The following is a 19,705-nucleotide window of genomic DNA, read 5'->3' as shown; positions in this document are numbered from 1 at the left end:
TTGGTCTGGGGGTCAGTAGCTGAAGCCAGCTTCTCATAAGGCTTAGTGACCTCCTTACTGGGCTGAGAAACAGTAGGAAATGACAGTTTAGCTTTATTTTTATTTCTGCCCATCAAATCCACAAACTTCTTAGAGAAGAAAGCTCTCCTGTGGTCCGGACATGGGAAAGTATTTCATGAGCAAATGTTCAGACTGCCAGATTGACTGAAGACATTCCTCTTAAGTATCCCATCATTGGGGCCACAAAGGCCTGCTGTTGGGCCAGGTCACTGGACTCCTGGGGTTCAGATGAGGTTGCAATGAAGCTCTTCAAGGAGAGGTTGGTTAGTTGGTTGATTGGTTGGTTGGGAGGAGCTACATCTAATCTGCACTGCCATGCACCATCCTTCTAGGGCTTCCATTCTCCGAAGAATAGGTTTCCAAAGGAAAACAGGAACTGCGTAGGTCATATAAGGGTCCTCTATCTTAGTCTGTGAAACCACTAGTAATGTTGGCAGGATCAGGAACAAAGTAAGTCCATTCAAACTCAAGATATTTAGAGGAACCTGGCAGTGTACTGGGATTTAACTGGATGGATGCCAAGCAGGCAAGACTCGAAGTTCTGCTCTTTGCGCTTAAGCTTTTGGCTACTTTGAAGGACAATCATCATTTCTTCCAACCTTCTTTTGAGTCCAAACCACCACTTACCAGTCCATAGGGAGGCCCAGCAGGTCACAGCTGACATCCCACAGCCTCCTGGCTATTGTCTCATTACGAGCTTGGCCAGAGACCCATGCCAACTGGCAATCACTGGAAGGGAAACAGATTTGAACAGAAGGTTAAGAATGGAATTTGTGCTGGTTGATGGTGGCACATGTCTTTATTCCCAGCACTCAGGAGGCAGAGGCAGGTGGATCTCTGTGAGTTCTAGTCTACAGAGCTAGTTACAGGACAGCCAGGGCTACACAAAGAAATCCTGTCTCAAAAAACCAAAAAATTAAAAATGATCAGAATTTGCTTTTTGCCTAGTATAAAGAACATGACAGAAAAACAATCTAGTGTTCACAGGCCCCCCAATACTTCACAAGGACAGTCCTGCCCCATTCATTCTCTGATCCTTCTGTTTGTTGGCCTCTCTGTGTGGTCCTGGCTGGCCTGGAACACTTGTTCTGTGGCCCAGCCTGGCTACAAACTCATGATCCTTTTTGACTTGTGCCCTCCCCTGAAATGCTGGGATTATAGGCATATGCCACCACATCCAATCTATTCTCCAGTCTTTCCCCTAAGAAAATATTTTTATCTTCTCCTTATACCATCTCTGAATGCTTTGTCTGTTTTACAATGTGATCAGTGCCTCCCTGACACCTGGACAGCTCCATCTACTTCAAATGAGGCCACAAAGTCTATCCTTCAAGGCCTAGGACAGTGTGCAGGAACTAAGGTCCAGCTATTCACATTGGCTGCAGAAGGCATCATTACATGAGTAAGAAGGTTGGGGAACAACTGTGGAGAAATCCTTTTATACACTGTGAAGATGTGTTGCTGTGGTTGGTTTAATAAAGAAGCTGACTGGCCAATAGCCGAACAGGATAAGTTAGGCAGGAGAGCCAAATTGAGAATGCTGGGAAGGAGAAGGGCAGAGTCAGGAGTCGCCAGCCAGACACAGAGGGAGCAGGAGATGAATGTGCTATGCCAATAATGGTACTGCCATGTGGCAGAGCATAATTAAGGAATACGGATTAGCAACATGTAGGCGTTAGTGATAAGCCTGAGCTATTGGTCAAGCATTTACAATTAATATGTCTCTATGTGGTAATTTGGAAGTGTCTCAAGGGGTGGGAAAACTCTGCTTACAGGGAACTAGAACTAGCTCAGTGGTTGAGCACTGCCTGGCATGCTTGAAGCCCTGTCACAAGGGGACCTGGGGAGGGAGGAGAAGAACAAAAAGCATAAAAGAGAGTGAGTGAGAGGAAGCCACTTTCATAATATCAAACCACTCTGTAATAATGGCAGTAATACCAATCTTGATGGTTCAGATTCTCAACACTGTTGTGTTAGGGACACAGTCAAACCACAAAAAGGTATTCATATGCCTTCTCGGCATTGACATATTCTGCAGGGCAGGTATCCAAACTCTGTACCACCTAGAGAATTCTTTCAAGGACATTTTTTTTCTTTTTTTGGTTTCTCAAGACAGGCTTTCTCAGTAACTATGGAGCCAGGCCTGGAACTCACTCTGTAGACCAGGCTGGCCTCGAACTCACAGAGATCTGCTTGTCTCTGCCTCCCGAGTGCTGGGATGAAGGTGTGCACCATATTGCCCAGCTCCAAGGACAACTATTTTATCCATTTTAAATTCTCTGCATCTACACATTTAGTGTGTGCATATATGTGTGTAAACACCATTCATGTGCATGTATGTACATGTCATGTGTGTGTTCATGTATATGGAAGGCAGGGGTTGACGTCCAATATCTTCTTCAATTACACTCTACTATTTTTAGGACAGGGTCTCTCACTGAACTAAAGGTCACCAGTTCAGCTAGATTGGCTGCCAGCAAGCCTCAGAGATCTTCCCGTCTCTGCCTCCCAGTGCTGAGAATACAGGTGTGTACCACTGCACTTGACTTTGCTTGTGGGTGAATGAACATAGGCCCACATGAGATGTGCTAGTTATATGAGAATCATTTTTATCCAATGATCCTGTAAGAAATGCTGGTGGGAACATGAGCTAAATAATTATGGGCAAACCCAAAGTGTTTCCTAACTGAGCAACTGCCCTATCCCCTCTAGTACATCCTTATGCTGGGATTCTCCTTATCCTTTGTCCCTGCCTCTGGTTCCCAAATGCTTGGATTACAGGTGTGCACATCTGGTTATTGGACTGACTCTTAAAAGAATTTTTCTCATGCTGTGGATATTAATTTTACTTCATTTGACCTAGCAGTGGTCACGCAGATCAGTATCTAGAAATGAGCATAGCAGTCTGTTCTGATAGAGGACTATTCCTTCTGCCTTTCTATCTCTAAGGATTTGCCTGTACTGGATGTTCTGTATAAATGGAATCATATAACTAGAATCTTTTGTATCTTCTTCCACTTACCATAATATTTTCAAGTTTCATCCATGCCAAAACATATGTTATTATTTAACTACTTTTTTAAAAAATATTTATTTATTTATTATGTATACAATATTCTGTCTGTGTGTTTGTCTGCAGGCCAGAAGAGGGCACCAGACCTTATTACAGATGGTTGTGAGCCACCATGTGGTTGCTGGGAATTGAACTCAGGACCTTTGGAAGAGCAGGCAATGCTCTTAACCACTGAGCCATCTCTCCAGCCCTTTAACTACTTTTTAATTACAAAGACTATGTCATTATATAAACATAGCACCATATACCATGCATAAAATGAATATACTGTTCTGCTTTCTGGCTAAATACTATAAACATTCATATAATTTGTATTATTATTTTCTTGCTTTCATTTTAGTTTTGAGACAGGGCTGGCTGGCACTTGTGGCAGTCACCCTCTCTCAGCTTTACAAGTGCTGGGATTATAGGTGTGAGCTACAATGTCCCAGCTCTGTTTTTTTGGTTTTGTGTTTGTTTTTGAGCCAGGTTTTCACTCTGTATTTTGGCTGGCTTTAAACTTGCTAAGTAACCCAGGTGGGCCTTGAACTTAGGATCCTCCTGCTTCTGCCTCCTGAATACTTGGATTAAAGACATACACCACCATACTTGACCCATGTAGAAATTTTCATATGGACATTTGTTATCGTTTGTAATGGAATTTCTGAGCCATGGGGCAACGTTGTGTTTAACTGCAGAGGAACTACCAGGCCTCTCCAAAGTAGCTGTAGCATTCTGCATTCCCACTGGCAGTGTATGATGGTTCTGTTTTCTCCACAGTCATGGACAACACTTGTCTCACTTCTGAGACAGGTGTGTTCCTAGGTTTCACTGGCCAGTTAGTCTGCCTTGGCATGTCTCAAGCTAAAGGGAAATCTTGTTGTTCTGTGTCCTTCAAAAGGTGGATGGCGCCAGAAGTTGTCCTCTGGTTTCTACATGTACAGACACACATGCACCATCACAAACACTAACATGTATACAATACACTCAAAAAGCAAATAACAGGGCAGGGAATATAGCAATGATAGAGCACTTGCCTTAACATTGCAAGAGGCTCTGGGTTCCATCCCCAATACTGAGAAAATAATAAAACAAAGTAGAAGGGAATCTATTGATACTATTTCAATCTTGAAGATAATAGAGAAATACAGATTAAAAACAAAACAGAAGTTGAGGTCCAAAAAGGGAAGAAAACAGGATTGATGAGAGAGAGAGAGAAAGAAAGAGAGAGAAAGAAAACATAATTATTACTGTAAAAGATGATATAAAAATAAGATCAAACCTAGCAGGTACTACAAAATTGTGAATATGTCAATTCTCTTATTAAAAGAAAACTCTTAACCTCAAAGGGCAAAAGCTATTTTAATAAATGTACTTAAATTTAAAAAATATTATTATTTTTATTTTATATGTATGAGTGTTTATCTGCCTGTATGTCTGTGCACCATGTCCATGCCTAGTACCCCTGGTGGCCAGAAGAGGGCATCAGATTCTCTGGAACTAGAGTTATGGACAGTTGGGTACTGAGAACAGAATCCAGGTCCTCTGGAATTGCAGCCTGTGCTAGCACAGCCATGTCTCCAACTCTGGGAAATACACTTTATATAAAAGCATATACTATAGTAGACAAACCCAAGTTTTTCCCTTAAGCAATAACAACTCCTTTTCTTTCTTTTTTTTTTTTTCTTTTTCGAGACAGGGTTTCTCTGTGGTTTTGGAGAACAACTCATTTTCAAAGACAGGTACATACCTGAAGTGACTGCCACTTAGGCTCTCAAGACCTTCTGTTAAGGCACAGTACAGGCTCGTCTGGGCTCCCTGTTGAGGGGTCTTGATGAAAAGGAAGAAAAGCTGCCACATCCATCTCATAAATGACGAGTACCGAACCAATTCAGAATTGACTGTTCCAGGGTGGACAGAATATGTTGTTACTCCAGAGCCTGGTGTAGGCAGGTACCATGCAAAGAAGGAAGATAAGACCTGATTTTACCAACTAGCAAAGACAGCAAGGCATGTAAAGGCACATATGACCCCATAGACAAAATCCACACTTCTGGTGACATCACACACACACTCTGCTCCCTCTGGCCACATCACACACACACTACTCGCTCTAGAGACAGAACACATACATTCGCTCTTTCTCGCGACATCACACACACACACTGCTCCCTCTGAAGACATCACACACACACACACACACACACACACACACATACACACACACACACGCTGCTCCCTCTGGTGACATCACACACACGCTGCTCCCTCTGGTGACATCACACACACGCTGCTCCCTCTGGTGACATCACACACACGCTGCTCCCTCTGGTGACATCACACACACGCTGCTCCCTCTGGTGATATCACACACACTCTACTCCCTCTGACCACATCACACACACACTGCTCCCTCTGAAGACATCACACACACACACACACACGCTGCTCCCTCTGGTGACATCACACACACGCTGCTCCCTCTGAAGACATCACACACACGCTGCTCCCTCTGAAGACATCACACACACACACACACACACGCTGCTCCCTCTGGTGACATCACACACACGCTGCTCCCTCTGGTGACATCACACACACACACACACACACACACACACACACACACACACACACTATGACCTCTGGTGACATCACACACACGCTGCTCCCTCTGGTGACATCACACACACACACACACACTATGACCTCTGGTGACATTACACACACTACTCCCTTGATTTATGCCTGTTGTACAGATTTAGGAACCAGGTCCAGAAAGGTTTTTCTCTGCTCTAGGACAGCAGAGCCGAGACTCAGCATCAAAGCAGCTCTTCACACTTGGCCATCCTCATCTCATCCCTCCTCTTGGGCTTCCATGACCCCATGCCTCTCCCAGTGTTCTTAAATCTTCAGGTGTTTTGACTTGGTTCTGGATGTCCTCAGTCGTCACTTTCTACCCAAACACCTAACCTCAGAATCCCATGACTCACTAAACCTAAACCCCCCTCTTACAAATTTATGATGCTCATATTCTTTTTTTTTTTTGAGACAGGGTTTATTTGTGTAGCTCTGGATATCCTAGAACTCACTCTGTAGACCAGGCTAGCCTCAAACTCAAGAGATTGGTCTGCCTCCTGAGTGATGGGATTTAAAGGCATGCACCACCATTGCCCGGCTGATGCTCACATTTTAAAAAGAGATTTATTTCTATTTTATTTTGTGTATATGTATGTCTCTGTGTGTTTATGCCATGTGTGTGGGTGTATGAAGAGGTGAGAAGATCCCCTGGAGCTGAAGTTACTGGCAGGGACTGAACTTGGATCCTCTGGAAGAGCAGCAAGTGCTCTTAACTGTTGTGTGCTTGCATTTATTTAGAAATCTGCACCCCAAACTGCTCTTCTGAATTTGAACGGGGTAAATTTGTATATATTGTGTATTTTCTCTTTTATTTTTAAAAATTATTTTATTAGCCGGGCGGTGGTGGCGCACGCCTTTAATCCCAGCACTCGGGAGGCAGAGGCAGGCGGATCTCTGTGAGTTCGAGACCAGCCTGGTCTACAGAGCTAGTTCCAGGACAGGCTCCAAAGCCACAGAGAAACCCTGTCTCAAAAAAAAAATTATTTTATTGCTATGAGTGTTTTGACTGCATGTATGCACACCACATGTGTATCTGGTACCCAAGGAGGTCAGAAGAAAGTATCAGATCTCCTGGAACTAGAATTGTGGATGGTTAGGCCACCATGTGGCTGCTGAGAACTGATCCTGGGTCCTTTACAAGAGCAACAAGGGTTCTGAACTGCTAAGTCATCTCTCCAGCCCCTTGTGTGACCTCTGGCTGTTAGAGAGATGCCTCCTCCCCCGTCCACCACTCCTAGTACATGTTTTATACTAATGTCTGTTATTAAGTTACATTTCACTTATCATGAGTACTGAATGGATTGTGGCAGCAACCCATGAGGCAGTCCTCACTGTACCTGGGAGGAACTAAATCTTGGAAATCTCAGTAACTTGCTGCAGGTCACACAGTATTAAGCAGTGGGACCAAGTCTTCAGAATCAAAGTCAGAATTTCCCTGTGCCCAGTCAGCCACCCCCGATAGTCAATGTGGGCTACTTATAAAACCATACCCAGTTAGACTCGTGGAAGTTGCTCCTGTGCAGGTGATGGACCCTGGGAAACAGCTCCCATCCTGTGGCTTTTCACTACTTCCCACTGGCGCCTGCCTCCCAGACTGTTCCCTCCCAGACTCACCTTTCAGCCTCCTGGCCAGTTCCTGAGTGAAGAGAATGTTGGCCAGTTTGCTATGGCAATATGCTAGACCTGCACTGTAGAACTTCTCGCCCTGCAGGTTATGGAAGTGGATCCTTCCCAGATGATGTGCCAGGGAGGACACATTGACAACCCTTGATGGGGCTGACTCCTTCAGTTTCCCTAGCAGCAAATGAGTCAAGAGGAAGTGACCTGTTGAGAGAAAGCGGGGCTATCAGAGTTGTTCAGCACCCACGTCGGGTGAGAAGCATAGTGGCAAGGAGAGCTCAGCCATGGGAAGCATTAGCAGCCGGGACAGGTGAGAGGGCAGTCAGGATGGAGGCCACCACGGCAACTTTTCATCATAAATTAGAGAGCAAGTTCTGTTTTCAAGAAAACAGAAACAGCCAAAGACACAAGACACCTTTATACAAGGCAGGTCCTGTTTCATCTCCACAGAGCTGGGCGGGCCACTCTCGGAGAGCAGACAGTGGCACACACTCAGGAGGCGGAGGCGGAAGGATCGTGAGCTGGAGGGTAATCTGGGCTACATAGCAAGACCTTGTTCCCAAAACAAATGAGCATGAAGAGCCCATGGCCTCCACCTGATGCTGGCCATAAAGATAAGCAACACATACCTCAATCTAATCAAGCTGTTCAGATATACTCCCAACAGAAGCCAAATCTGAATTACAGATTTAAAGAGTAGGAAGAGGACGTGGAGAGATGGCTCAGCGGTTAAGAGCACTTGCTGCCCTTCTAGAAAACCCGAGTTGGGTTCCCAGCACCAATATATGGAGCCTTACAAACCCCTTAACTCTAGCTCCAGGGGATCTGATACTTTCTTTCAGCTCTGTAGACATGTACATACATGTAGCATACACCCCCACAGAAATACATGTGAGTGTGTATATGTAACTATGTATGTATGTACGTATATATATATATAGTAGATAGAACTTGAAGCCCTCAGTTTTCAGGCAGTTCTCAACTATTTATTATACATGCATGGTTGATTACAGTCCTGAGCTCCAATGGTTCCAGAGAGAAGGTTCGATCTGACCCCGAATTTTCTGAGAGAGTTTTAGGTTCCCTCTGGCTTTAGATTGAGGGCAGACTTCTCACCCAAGTGGTTGACTCCGATGTGCATCTCAAAGCCATCTACCGTCTTCGAGTAGGGGCACATCATCACCCCTGCATTGTTGATGAGAATGTGGAGGTGCTTTTCCTCTGCAGGAAGAGAAGACAGCCATGGCTTTCACAGCTCAGAAATCGTTCTTACAACCCAGGCCTAGGCCTCCACAGAAGGGGAATGAAAGCAGGGAGGCAAGACCCCACTCTTTGCCCCATATACCCTCCTATTATTTTGCATTGGTTTTATTGTAAGACTCCTTTTATACTTTGTTATTGTTTGTTGTTGTTGTTGTTGTTGTTGTAAGACTAGGGCTGACCTCACACACTTTTACATGGCCAAATTCTATTTTCCACCGCAGAATAGTATGTCCATGTTCTCCAAAAGCTTTTTGCTCGTTGTCTTGGGGAAATGTTCTGCCCACCAGAAAGACTTCCAAGCTGAATGGAAAGACACAGACGCCCACAGAAAAAGGATGCTCCATAAGCACCCATAGGTCTAGGATTTGGGCCCCAAAGAAACCTGCCACCTTGCTCTTGTAGTTCATTTCCTTATGTGCATTGTAATTCTTGACTGTAAACTCCTTCAGGTGAAAGTTATTTCCCTTAAGAAGTCTAGATCTGGGGCTGGAGAGATGGCTCAGTAGTTAAGAGCATTGCCTGCTCTTCCAAAGGTCCTGAGTTCAATTCCCAGCAACCACATGGTGGCTCACAACCATCTGTAAAGAGGTCTGGCGCCCTCTTCTGGCCTTCAGGCATACACACAGAATATTGTATACATAATAAATGAATAAATATTTAAAAAAAAAAAAAGAAGTCTAGATCTGGGTTGGAGAGATGGCTCAGAGGTTAAGAGCATTGACTGCCCTTTCCGGAGGTCTTGAGTTCAATTCCCAGCAACCACATGGTGGCTCACAACCATCTGTAATGAGATCTGGTGCCCTCTTCTGGCCTGCAGGCATGGAGGCTGAACACTGTGTACATAATAAATAAATAAATCTTAAAAAAAAAAAAAAAAGAAGTCTAGATCCCTGGGTGATGAGGGTCGGGCATACCTGAACAGTACTCTTGGGTCTACTTTTGGTGAAATACCACAACTTTCTAAAAAATGTTATTGCATTTATTTATTTGAGTGAGAGAGAATAGATGGCATGGAGTTTATGTGCAGGTCAGAGGACAACTTGTGGGATTTAGTTCTCTCCTTCCACCACGGGGGTCCTAAAGGCTGAACTCTGGTCAGCAGGCTTGACAGCAAGCACCTTTACCTGCTGAGCCATTTTGCTGGCCCCACAGGTTTCTAAGTTAAGATGCTACAGCACTTAGTAGAATGACTTCATGACATCAGCTTGGATTCTAATTTCTTGCAGATCCCCACCCTTCCTTCATCTATCCAGATGCTAAGTGTGTGTTTGAATGAGATGTGCCCCATAGATCTCCGACATTTGAATACTCGGTACCTAGCTGGTAGCTTTCTGGAGAGAATTAGGTAGTGTGGCCTTGCCGGAAGAATATGTCACTGGGGACAGGTTTTAGGTTTCAAAAGACTTGTGTCATTCCCAGGACACTTTTCAGGTCTTGCTTGTAGTTCAAGACGTGAGCTCAAGCTGTTCCTGCTGCTATGCTTTGCTCTCCCATCATGGCCGCTAGCCTTCTGGAACTCTAAACCCAATTTACTGCTTTCTTTTATAAGTTGACACGGCCATGGTGTCTTATCACAGCAAGAGAAAAATATCCAGTATACCAAGAAAGGGTAAGCGACTTTATTATGGCCCTGGGGTGGTGGCCAGGGTTTTGTTTTTCTTTTTAGTACTTATGCCATAGACGAATGGCTCTCTATGAATCCCAACATTTTATACAGCTCCAGCTCTCAAAGGCCTGAGGCTGCATCACTTCCCTATCCCAGCATGGATGTTTATGTCAGACCCTACCAAGCCAGCCCATATTGAGTCCTGATGTTCTTGCTACATTTTTTACTTTAGCTCTTGCTCACTGTTATGGGTTTGGGGCTCTGTGGTGGTCCCCATAGGTGCATATATTTGAATACTTGATCTCGATTGATGGAATTCTTCGGGAAAGATTAGGAGGTGTAGTCTTATTGTAGAAGGTGTGTTATTGGGGGTCGGCTTGGAGATTTCAAAAGTCCATACCATTCCCAATTAGCTTTTTATGCTTTATGGTTACAGCTATAATCTCTCAGCTACTGCTCCAGCACCAGGCCTGCCTCCCTGTTGCCATGCTCCTCGCTATGATGGTCATAGACTGTAGCCTTCTAGAACTGTGAAACCCAAATTAAACACTTTCTTTTATAAGTTGCCTTGGTCATGGTGTCTCACCATGGCAACAGAAAAGTAACTAAGACAGATTCTTTCTTTGTTTCTGTATCCAGAAGATGTCCCCTTGATCATAATGTGTTGACATAGTGACATGAAGAAAATTAGGCGCCAATGTTCATAATACAGTCTTTGTCTCCACTTACCAGCTAAGAACTCTTTGGCAAAGGCTCGAATAGACTTGGTATCAGCTAGGTCCAGTTTCCGTACCAAGACTTGACTGTTCCCTGTGGTGGCCTGGATCTCGCTGGCCACCCGTTCCCCCTTTTGCACATCCCGGCAAGCTAAATACACACGGGCTCCTGTCAATCAAATGAAGGGAAAACTGTTGGCTCTATTTTCAAGTGGTTTGAGAGACTGAACACAGATGCTGAATGTTCCTGATATTTTACAGAACAGTAATTTTTATCCCTTACTTCACAACAGTGGTATCTGAAGCAAATGAGCAAAGAAAAAAATAGAGATGGTACTTGTTATTTTTTAAGTTTCTCGTTAAGTGCCCATTATATGTAGAGCATCATACTAGATTCAGACCATCATAGGAAATTAACGAGGTGCTTGGAGTACCCTTAAATTCCAGATCTGGAAAGAAACAATGAGCATGGTCATCACTGTGAGGGGCAAAACATCGGCAAGGGCGAGTTGGGAGCAGGTGCACTTGCCTCTTTGGGCCAGGTCTTTAGCAGTCTCTTTCCCAATGCCTGTGTTAGCACCAGTGACTATGGCCACCTTCCCAGGAAGCTGGACATTAGATGTACACACTCCACTGGACAGCATTTTCCTAGAAACACAGAAAAAGATATCAGTTCTTCATTATCCTTTCCTGCTGAGCATTCCTGCAACTCCATCTGCCTGCCAATCCCAAGGCTGAGTTTGCTTTTATTTCTTCAATGTAACTCTTTCTTAAGCTTAAGCTGAAAAGTGGCAAGACCAGGCAGATGACTTAGCAGGTCAGCACGCCTGCCTCCAGGCTGTCGACATCAGTCCAGACTCCAGGACCTACATGATAGAAAGTGAGACTCCTGAAAGTGTCCTCTGACTCCACATGTACGCTATGGGACACACATGTGCACCCGCCCCAGCATACAATGAATATCCATATACGCACAATAAATAAATGTTAAAAAATGGAAAATAAAGAAGACAGCCATCTACTCATAAGCCAGATACAATCTTACCATTTAGGAGATGGAAGAATTGAGTTTAAGGCCAGCCTGGGCTACTAAGCAACTGTCTCAAAAAGGGAAACAAACAAAAACAAAAATTTTATGCTCTTGTTTAAGGACAAAAAGTGATAGCATTTTAAAGACAAAAGTTAGATCTGGCTGGGCAAGGAACGGCACACCTTTGATCCCAGCACTTGGGAGACAGGGGAATTTCTATGAGTTCAAGGCCAGCCTGATCTACAAAGTGAGTTCCAGGACAGCTAGGGTGATTTAGAGAGATTTTGCCTCTAAAAACTAAATTAAAGTTCTATCTGCTCCCTTAAGAACAAGACCTGGGTGAGTGCGTGAGTGGTCAGGCCCCAGACTTCAGTTGCAGTTGCCCATCCTGCATTTTTGGCTTAGGAAATCACAAGACTCATCCAAGCAGAAGAAATGTGGTATCTGCCTGCCAATCTGTGACAAATGGCATTTTATAATCTTGAGAATGGCTAATCCAATTCAAAGAGTAGAAATCATAAGCTTATGAATCCAGGTCAACAATAAGAAAAAGATAACACATTCACACGTTTAAGAATGGGAGAGGGGCTGGAGAGATGGCTTAGTGTTTAAGAGCACTGACTGCCCTTCCAGAAGACCGGGTTCAATTCCCAGCACAGACATGGTGGCTCACAGCTGTAGCTTATGGTCATATCTGGAACTCCAGTTCTAGAGGACCTGAAACCCTCATTCAGGCATACATGCAGGCAAAACACCAATGCACATAAAATAAAAATAAATTAATTATACTTATAAAGACCCAGGTGTGATGGTGCATGCCTTTTTAAGAATGGGACAAGGGGGGGGGGCTGGAGAAATGGCTCAGCGGTTAAGAGCATTGCCTGCTCTTCCGAAGGTCCCCAGCAACCACATGGTGGCTCACAACCATATGTAATGAGGTCTGGTGACCTCTTCTAGCCTGCAGGCATACACACAGACATAACATTGTATACATAATAAATAAATAACTAAATAAATATTTTTTTTAAAAAAAAAGAATGGGACAAGGGTTCGGGATTTAGCTTGGGGTAAAAGTATGTACTTAGCATGTGCAAAGCCGCATGCTTGATTACTAAGGTCCCACATTGATAACAGAATGACAACAGAACAGAGTGACGCAGACAAGAGCGAGGGGCTGTAGCTTGTTTGTCTAATCGGAGTTCTTGGTCCTATGCTGTATGCTCTGCAGCCTTTCCAACTGGATGAAGCACAAACACAATCTCTACAATCTTGGGACTAAAGGCATCTGTTAACTTTAGAGGTGTGTTTTGAAAGAGCATCTCGACCTTTTCCATTGACCGTGTTTCCATTGAATTGCAAGCAGTTCAATTCCATCGAACTGAAGCTATTGCTTAAGGCAAACTAACTCGTTCCAGCTGAACCTCTGTGCTCAGGGATCAAGGCTCTGTCTTTCACAACCCTTCAAATTGAGCTTCAACACTGACAAGTCCTGGGGACCTGTATTGCTTCTTTCTCCGTTATCAGCAAAAACAAAAGAGACAGTCAGCTATGAAAGCCCAGCTCTGGCCCCACTCCTACAAGCTTCAGCAGGGATAATAAAGTCCTTAGCGTGGACTGTTCTCAGAAAAATCTCGCTGGACGGAGTTCCGGTTCAAGGCATGATTTCGTCAGAGTCCAAGGCCCACGTGTGCCTACTACATGTGGGAGCGGGGAGTATTAGAGAGAAGGAAATCTACAAATGGAAGAAGGCCACCAGGGAGAGAAAGAGATGTAGAAACAGAGGGAAGCCGGTCCGAAGAAATCATTTACTATGGTAAGAAATAACAGGAGGATCGGGCACAGCCTCAGGTCCAATAGGAACTACAGCCAAGTTGCCAGAAAGAAGAGGGCGTTTATTACTGGTCTACCGTCACTCCTGGTGACTTACTCAGAACCAATCAGTTGTCTGCTCCTAGCATAGCCGGCCGCTCATTTCTCTGGCGGTATGTGGTCAGTTTTGAGCTGATCTGACACACCTGGCCAAGAGACCATGTCGCCTTCTTTCATTCCGTCCTTCCTCTCCTGGTCCTTAGGAGTCTAATTCATGCAAACACACACGCACACCTGATCCGACGGCAAAAGAAAGCAATCTCCCCCTTTCAATTCCCTCCTTTAACACTATCACGGAGGAGGGAATAACAGCAAAGAGAGCATACAGTGAGGCTACGGATAAAACTCCCGGCGGGTTCAGAGAGCAAAAAGTGCAAGCGCTCTGTGCTACCTCAAGGACTGAAAGCAAGTAGATAGACAAAGGCTGATTCTAAGCGGGGGAAAGGAGGAAACAGCGTTGAGGGCTGCACCCCACGTTAGGGTCTGAAGCCCGCCGTGCTCTCGGGCTTCCCCCAGCCAGAAGGGGGTGGTTCTAGAAGAAAGGTAGGCCAGAAGGAGCAAAGAATGATGCTGGGGAAACTGGGAGTCCTCTCACGACCACCTGGAGTCTGGCGTCTCGCCATACCCACACCAAGGCACCAGGATCTCGCCTGCAGTCCACTGAACTCCAGATCTCGGCTATCGAAAGGACTCCTTGGGGAGTTTTCCTAGTCTTTTTTTTTGGGGGGGGGGGGCGGGGGCGGGAGGGAAAGAGGATAAGTTTCAGTGGGGATTCTTGTCCTCTCAAAAAGACCTGGCAAGAAAAAGCAATACATTCTCACAGACCTGATTTTTGGCGTGGCCAGGTAGAGGATGAAGGGAAGACAGAGGAGCAGCAGGAAGACAACCATCTCAGCAGCGCCGTAGCACAGTGGAGGTTGATGCTCCTAAGCGGCTGGCCAACTATGGCTTCTCTTTCCTAGACACACCCCGATTCAATAGCAACCGACTGAGAGCAAAGCTCCCTGGGAAATGTAGTCCAGGATTTGGTGGCCGCCTGGCGGTTTACTTTCAGGAAGATGCTTCCTAGCTCTGTGAGAAGTTGACTAACACAATACAGGAGAGGCAGAATCCAATGGCCTAGACCCTGTGGGATCGAACCAGCCCTTCTGCCGCCCTATGGCTACTAATGATTCTTTAGAAATCGCCCTAGTTTGCTTTCTCTTGGAGCCCAAGTCGAGTGCTTTGTTCAATTTTCCCCAGTCATGATTAGGAAATTACCACATTTTGTCTGTGAGATAGCATCTGGTAAGTATTCTGAGGCCGATTTACACCGGAGAGGAGCCGTTATCTGACAGTTGGTGAGGTGGAAGGCATCCTTTCTCAGAGACTGTGCCCTATGGGGGCAAAGCAAGTAAGACATTGCCCTAGAGAATAACATTTCTCTGGGAACAGGCAGCTCCCTAGTCAAGTTTTCTTTCATCTGAGGTCTATTTCGTGGGGATGAACATGGGTTAATTTTTTTTAATTACTTAAAAAAAATACCAATCCAAATTCCCTCTCCCTCTCCTCCTCCTAGCCTTCACATACCCTCCCACCCCACTCCCTCCAATCCTAAGAGAGGGCCATGCACCCCACCCTGTGGAAAGTCCAAGGCCATCCCTACTACATCTAGGTTGGGCAAGGTATACGTCCAAAGGGAACAGGATCTCAAGAAGTCAGTACATGCAGTAGAGACACATCCCAGTGTCAATCGAGATAGAGGAAGGACAGATATGATAACATGGATTAAGTTTTAACAAATCATTATCCACCTGTGATTTCCCATCTACACTAATAGTTTCTGGTTCTTTGGCTTAATAACTTTCCATTTGACAGGAAGACACCTGTTCCATGGCCAACTTGAAGCAATATGTTGTGCAGCAATTGGGGAGGAGATTCCTTCACACAATGCAGATTCTTAGAGACTTAGCATTAGATTGTCTAGTAACCATCAGCTTTTGTCACTTTCTTCTCATTGTGCTGTTTGGTGTTTGGACAGCAGCTCACTGGTCAACACAAAGCCTGTTATGTGTGTTCTGTTCCTTACTCGTTTTACAAATGTTTCAGGTATTCCTCCTGGGAACTGGACTGTTCTAAGGCCCAGAGGGAGCCAGGCAGACATAACCTATGCCCTCTCAAGCTTAAAGGGCGCCAAGGAAAGCCTTGGAGAGGGATTACTATAAATAGATCATGGGAAAGCTGTGGAAGAATAGAACTTTGGCAGTTGACAAAAGGCAGGACTCTCCTGCTCTAGAGATTAGTGAGGGCTACTCTGAGATGGCCTTTGAGCTGAAGCCTCATGGTAGGTCAAGATCAATACATCTCAACACAGAGGAACTCACCGAGGAAAGACCCCACCACTACCTCAACACACAGGAGCGCACCCTCACAAGGCTCAGAGCTGGGGAAAAGCAGGGTAGAGGGTAGAGGGCTTGGGGGCAAGGAGCAGAGCCAGAAATGTCACTAGCCAGTGTTTATATAGGATTTATATGCCAGATCATGGACAAGCACTATAGTCTCCCCCACCCCATTGCTAAATTCCCTCAGCTAACCTCAAATTTATTAGCTTTTTTCAGTTCCTTTTTGTTTTGTTTTGGTTTTGGTTTTTCGAGACAAGATTTTTCTGTGTAACAGCCCTAGATGTCCTGGAACTAACTTTTGTAGACCAGGCTGGCTTCGAACTCACAAAGATCCACCTGCCTCTGCCTCCCAAGTGCTGGAATTAACCATGTGGCCCACTACACATGGCTAACTTTTCATTCTTACAAGCGTGAAGCAGATACTATAATTTTTTCTTTTTTTTTTTTCAATATTTATTTATTTATTATTTATACAATATTCTGTCTGTATATATGCCTGCAGGCCAGAAGAGGGCACCAGACCTCATTACAGATGGTTGTGAGCCACCATGTGGTTGCCGGGAATTGAACTCAGGACCTTTGGAAGAGCAGGCAATGCTCTTAACCACTGAGCCATCTCTCCAGCCCCCACTATAATTTTTTCCATTTTACCAACTAGGAAACTAAAGTTCAACTAAAGCATTGTTAGTTTAGTCAGAGTATGGGTAGCAGAGCTGGGGTCCAGACTTCAGCAGGAGATGCCCTGGGCTTCTGTCCTTAACGTTAAACCATACTGCCAAAGAGGAATCTGGAAATCTTCTCCCTAGATATATACAGTTTTCATATCCATATAACATTAGCATACAATTTCAGGTGACTTGATACATCGTCCTCATTCATGAGACCTAAAACTCATTGGTTAAGGTGCTGGAGAAGGTGTCCAGCAGTTAAAAACACTTGCCGCTCTTCCGGAAGAGCTGGGTTCAGTTCCTAGCAACCACATGGTGGCTAACAGCAGTCTGTGACTCCAGGTCCGGGAATCCAGTGACCTCTTCTGGCCTCCTTAAGTATCAGGCACACACATGATGCACAGACATGCAAGAAGACAAAATACCCACATGCACAAAATAAGAATTAAAAAACAAAAACATTGGTTAAGCTGAGGATGGTGGCATACACTTTTAATCCCAGCACTCAGGAGGCTGAGGCAGGTAGATATCTATGAGTTCCAGGCCAGCCTGATCTAAATGAGTTCTAGGACAACCAGAGCTACACAGAGAGAACTTATCTCAAACTCCCTGTTATGGTTTTGGTCCCTTTAAGGGACAAGCCATGCCCACTCCCTGCCCCATCTGCTGAGGCAGGCTGATCTTCAGCTTCCGGCCTGAGCTCACTCTCTTTTCCATCTTCCTCTCAGAGAGGCAGAAGCACTTCGCTTCTGCTTCTGCTTCGCTTCTGCCTCTCTCCCCACTTCTCTGCTTCCCCCCTTCTCTGTCTCTTTCTCCTCTTCTCTCTCTCCCTCTCTCTCTGTCCCCCCCCTTCACCCTTCCTCCTCCATAACGCCCTGAATAAACATTCAACCTCACCCTGCATTTCGTGTCTATCCATGTTTCTGTCTTCTGCCCGCCCGCCATGTGTCTCCCTGCCTGGAACCAGCCATTGCTTGGGGACCAGCAGCCGTCTCTGCCTGGGACTGGCTGCTCCCAGGGCCCGCTGTCTGCCGCCACATGGCCCACCACCACCATTTGGGACCTACAGCATTTCTGTTGCCTACTGCCACCGGGGATCTTGCAGCATTTAAAAAAAAAAACAACACTCCCCATAGCAGTAACAACAACAACAACAACAATAATACGTTGGGTGAACTCCTTAGAGATGCTGTTTCAGAGGAGAACCTGGAGGATTACTAACGGAAGAAAATAGTAGTGGTCAGTGGGGTTGGAAAAGGCCAGAGAGATTGGAGATATATCAGGTTTAATCTGGGAAAAGAAAGAGAGAGGGAGGGAGAACGAGAAAGAGAGGTGCTTTTCAATTTTTATTTAATTAAAATGTTAAAAAAATTGCATATGGATGTTTTGCTTGCATGTATATCTGTGTACCATATGCATTCCTGGAGGCCAGAAGAGGCCAGTAGGTCCCCTAGAACTGGAGTTCCAGATGGTTGTGAGCTATTGTGTGGGTGTTAGAAAACAAAGTCATCTCTCCAGGCCCCAAAGACAAATCTTTTAAGTGGCCAAGTGATTTGAACAAACTTAACCAGAAACAGGACAGTTAGAAACACTAAGGGAAATTTAATTAAAACCACAATAAAATACTACTACCCTCCTACAGGAATGGCCAAAGCACAAAGGCTGCCCACACCAGTACTGAGAAGAACGTAGAACAACTGAAATGGTTGCTGACGGAGGGGTCATGTAACACCTCAGTGGTGTAGCCGCTGACACATTTTTGTTGCTCAAGTAAATAATCCCCCACCTACGCTCGTGGCCTTAACCTTAATGCAAGACTCCACCCCACCCCGCCAAAGGCGTTAAAAATACAGAAGATGAAAGGGTTCAGGGGAAGGGGGAAGGCAAAACGAGAGGATAATGTGGGCGGGAAGATGATCAAACTGTTTATGTGCATCTAGGAAATCATGAAAAAATAAATACTTTTTAAAAAGAGAAAGGTTAAATTAAAAAAGAACTGTATCATGTGAATTTAGAAGAAAAACAAATGAAGAAAACACAGTGAGATGAGTTTACAAATGTCTGCCGAAAGCAAATTTATCAACTGCATTTGGACACTCTGTTTTGTTTTTGTCTATTTTTTTTAAGGCAGGGGCTCACCATAAAGTCCCCAGCTGGCCTAGAACTAACAGAAATCCGCCTGCCTCTGTACCACCACACCCAGTTCCATCTGATTCTTTTTAGATGTTGGGTTTGTTTGTTTGTTTTTTGAGACAGGATCTTACTAAAGTAGCCTAGGCTGGCCTTGAACTCACTAGGTAACCCAGGGTGGCCCTGAATTCACAGTCCTTCTGCCTCAAAATCCTGAGCACTGAGATTATAAGCATTAAAAAGGGAAGTGAGAGGGGCGTTAAGATAAAAGATAAAGAAGTTCCCTGGGCCTTGGCAGAGCTGGTACAAGAAAACCAAGAAGCAGGCCTCAGAGCCCTGGGGAAAACCAGCGTGAGAGGGACACACCCACAGGACAGGAGTGCAGCCCCACCACCTGAGTCAAGTTGGGGTCAGCATGGTAGGGCTTTGCTGTGACAGACCTGACCATGGTGTTGTGGGGAGGGGGGCTGTGGGCTAGAAAAGCCATTGACTTGAGAGCTCAGTGTGATGTTCTGTAGGAGCATCCTATAGAGGTTCCGTTCTGAGGTAAAATCTTCAGGGAAGTGTTTCCTGAGAGTCAGCACACAGAAGCTGTGTTCTGGGGTGGGCAAGGTTGTACCTCGCTCTGGCAGTCACACGTGGTAGTAAGAGGCACCTGGGTGGTACTTAT

General features: G+C 45.1%; 1 protein-coding gene across 1 annotated transcript; it reads right to left on the bottom strand.

The window, feature by feature from the left end:
* Positions 1 to 75: 75 nt before the first annotated feature.
* On the bottom strand, positions 76 to 14,832 carry Rdh11 (retinol dehydrogenase 11). The gene is made up of 7 exons (XM_075947429.1): positions 14,682 to 14,832; positions 11,487 to 11,605; positions 10,971 to 11,126; positions 8,489 to 8,593; positions 7,367 to 7,576; positions 4,863 to 5,052; positions 76 to 789 (listed from the first exon to the last, which is right to left on the bottom strand). The coding sequence occupies exons 1-7, from the start codon at positions 14,744 to 14,746 to the stop codon at positions 684 to 686; spliced, it is 951 nt and encodes a 316-aa protein (XP_075803544.1). The 5' UTR covers positions 14,747 to 14,832; the 3' UTR covers positions 76 to 683.
* Positions 14,833 to 19,705: the final 4,873 nt, after the last annotated feature.

The sequence above is a fragment of the Microtus pennsylvanicus genome, chromosome 14 (genome assembly GCF_037038515.1).
Source record: "Microtus pennsylvanicus isolate mMicPen1 chromosome 14, mMicPen1.hap1, whole genome shotgun sequence".
NCBI classification, from domain to species: domain Eukaryota; kingdom Metazoa; phylum Chordata; class Mammalia; order Rodentia; family Cricetidae; genus Microtus; species Microtus pennsylvanicus.
Note: the sequence above shows the minus strand (reverse complement) of the source record. Positions and strands in the feature narration are given on the sequence as shown.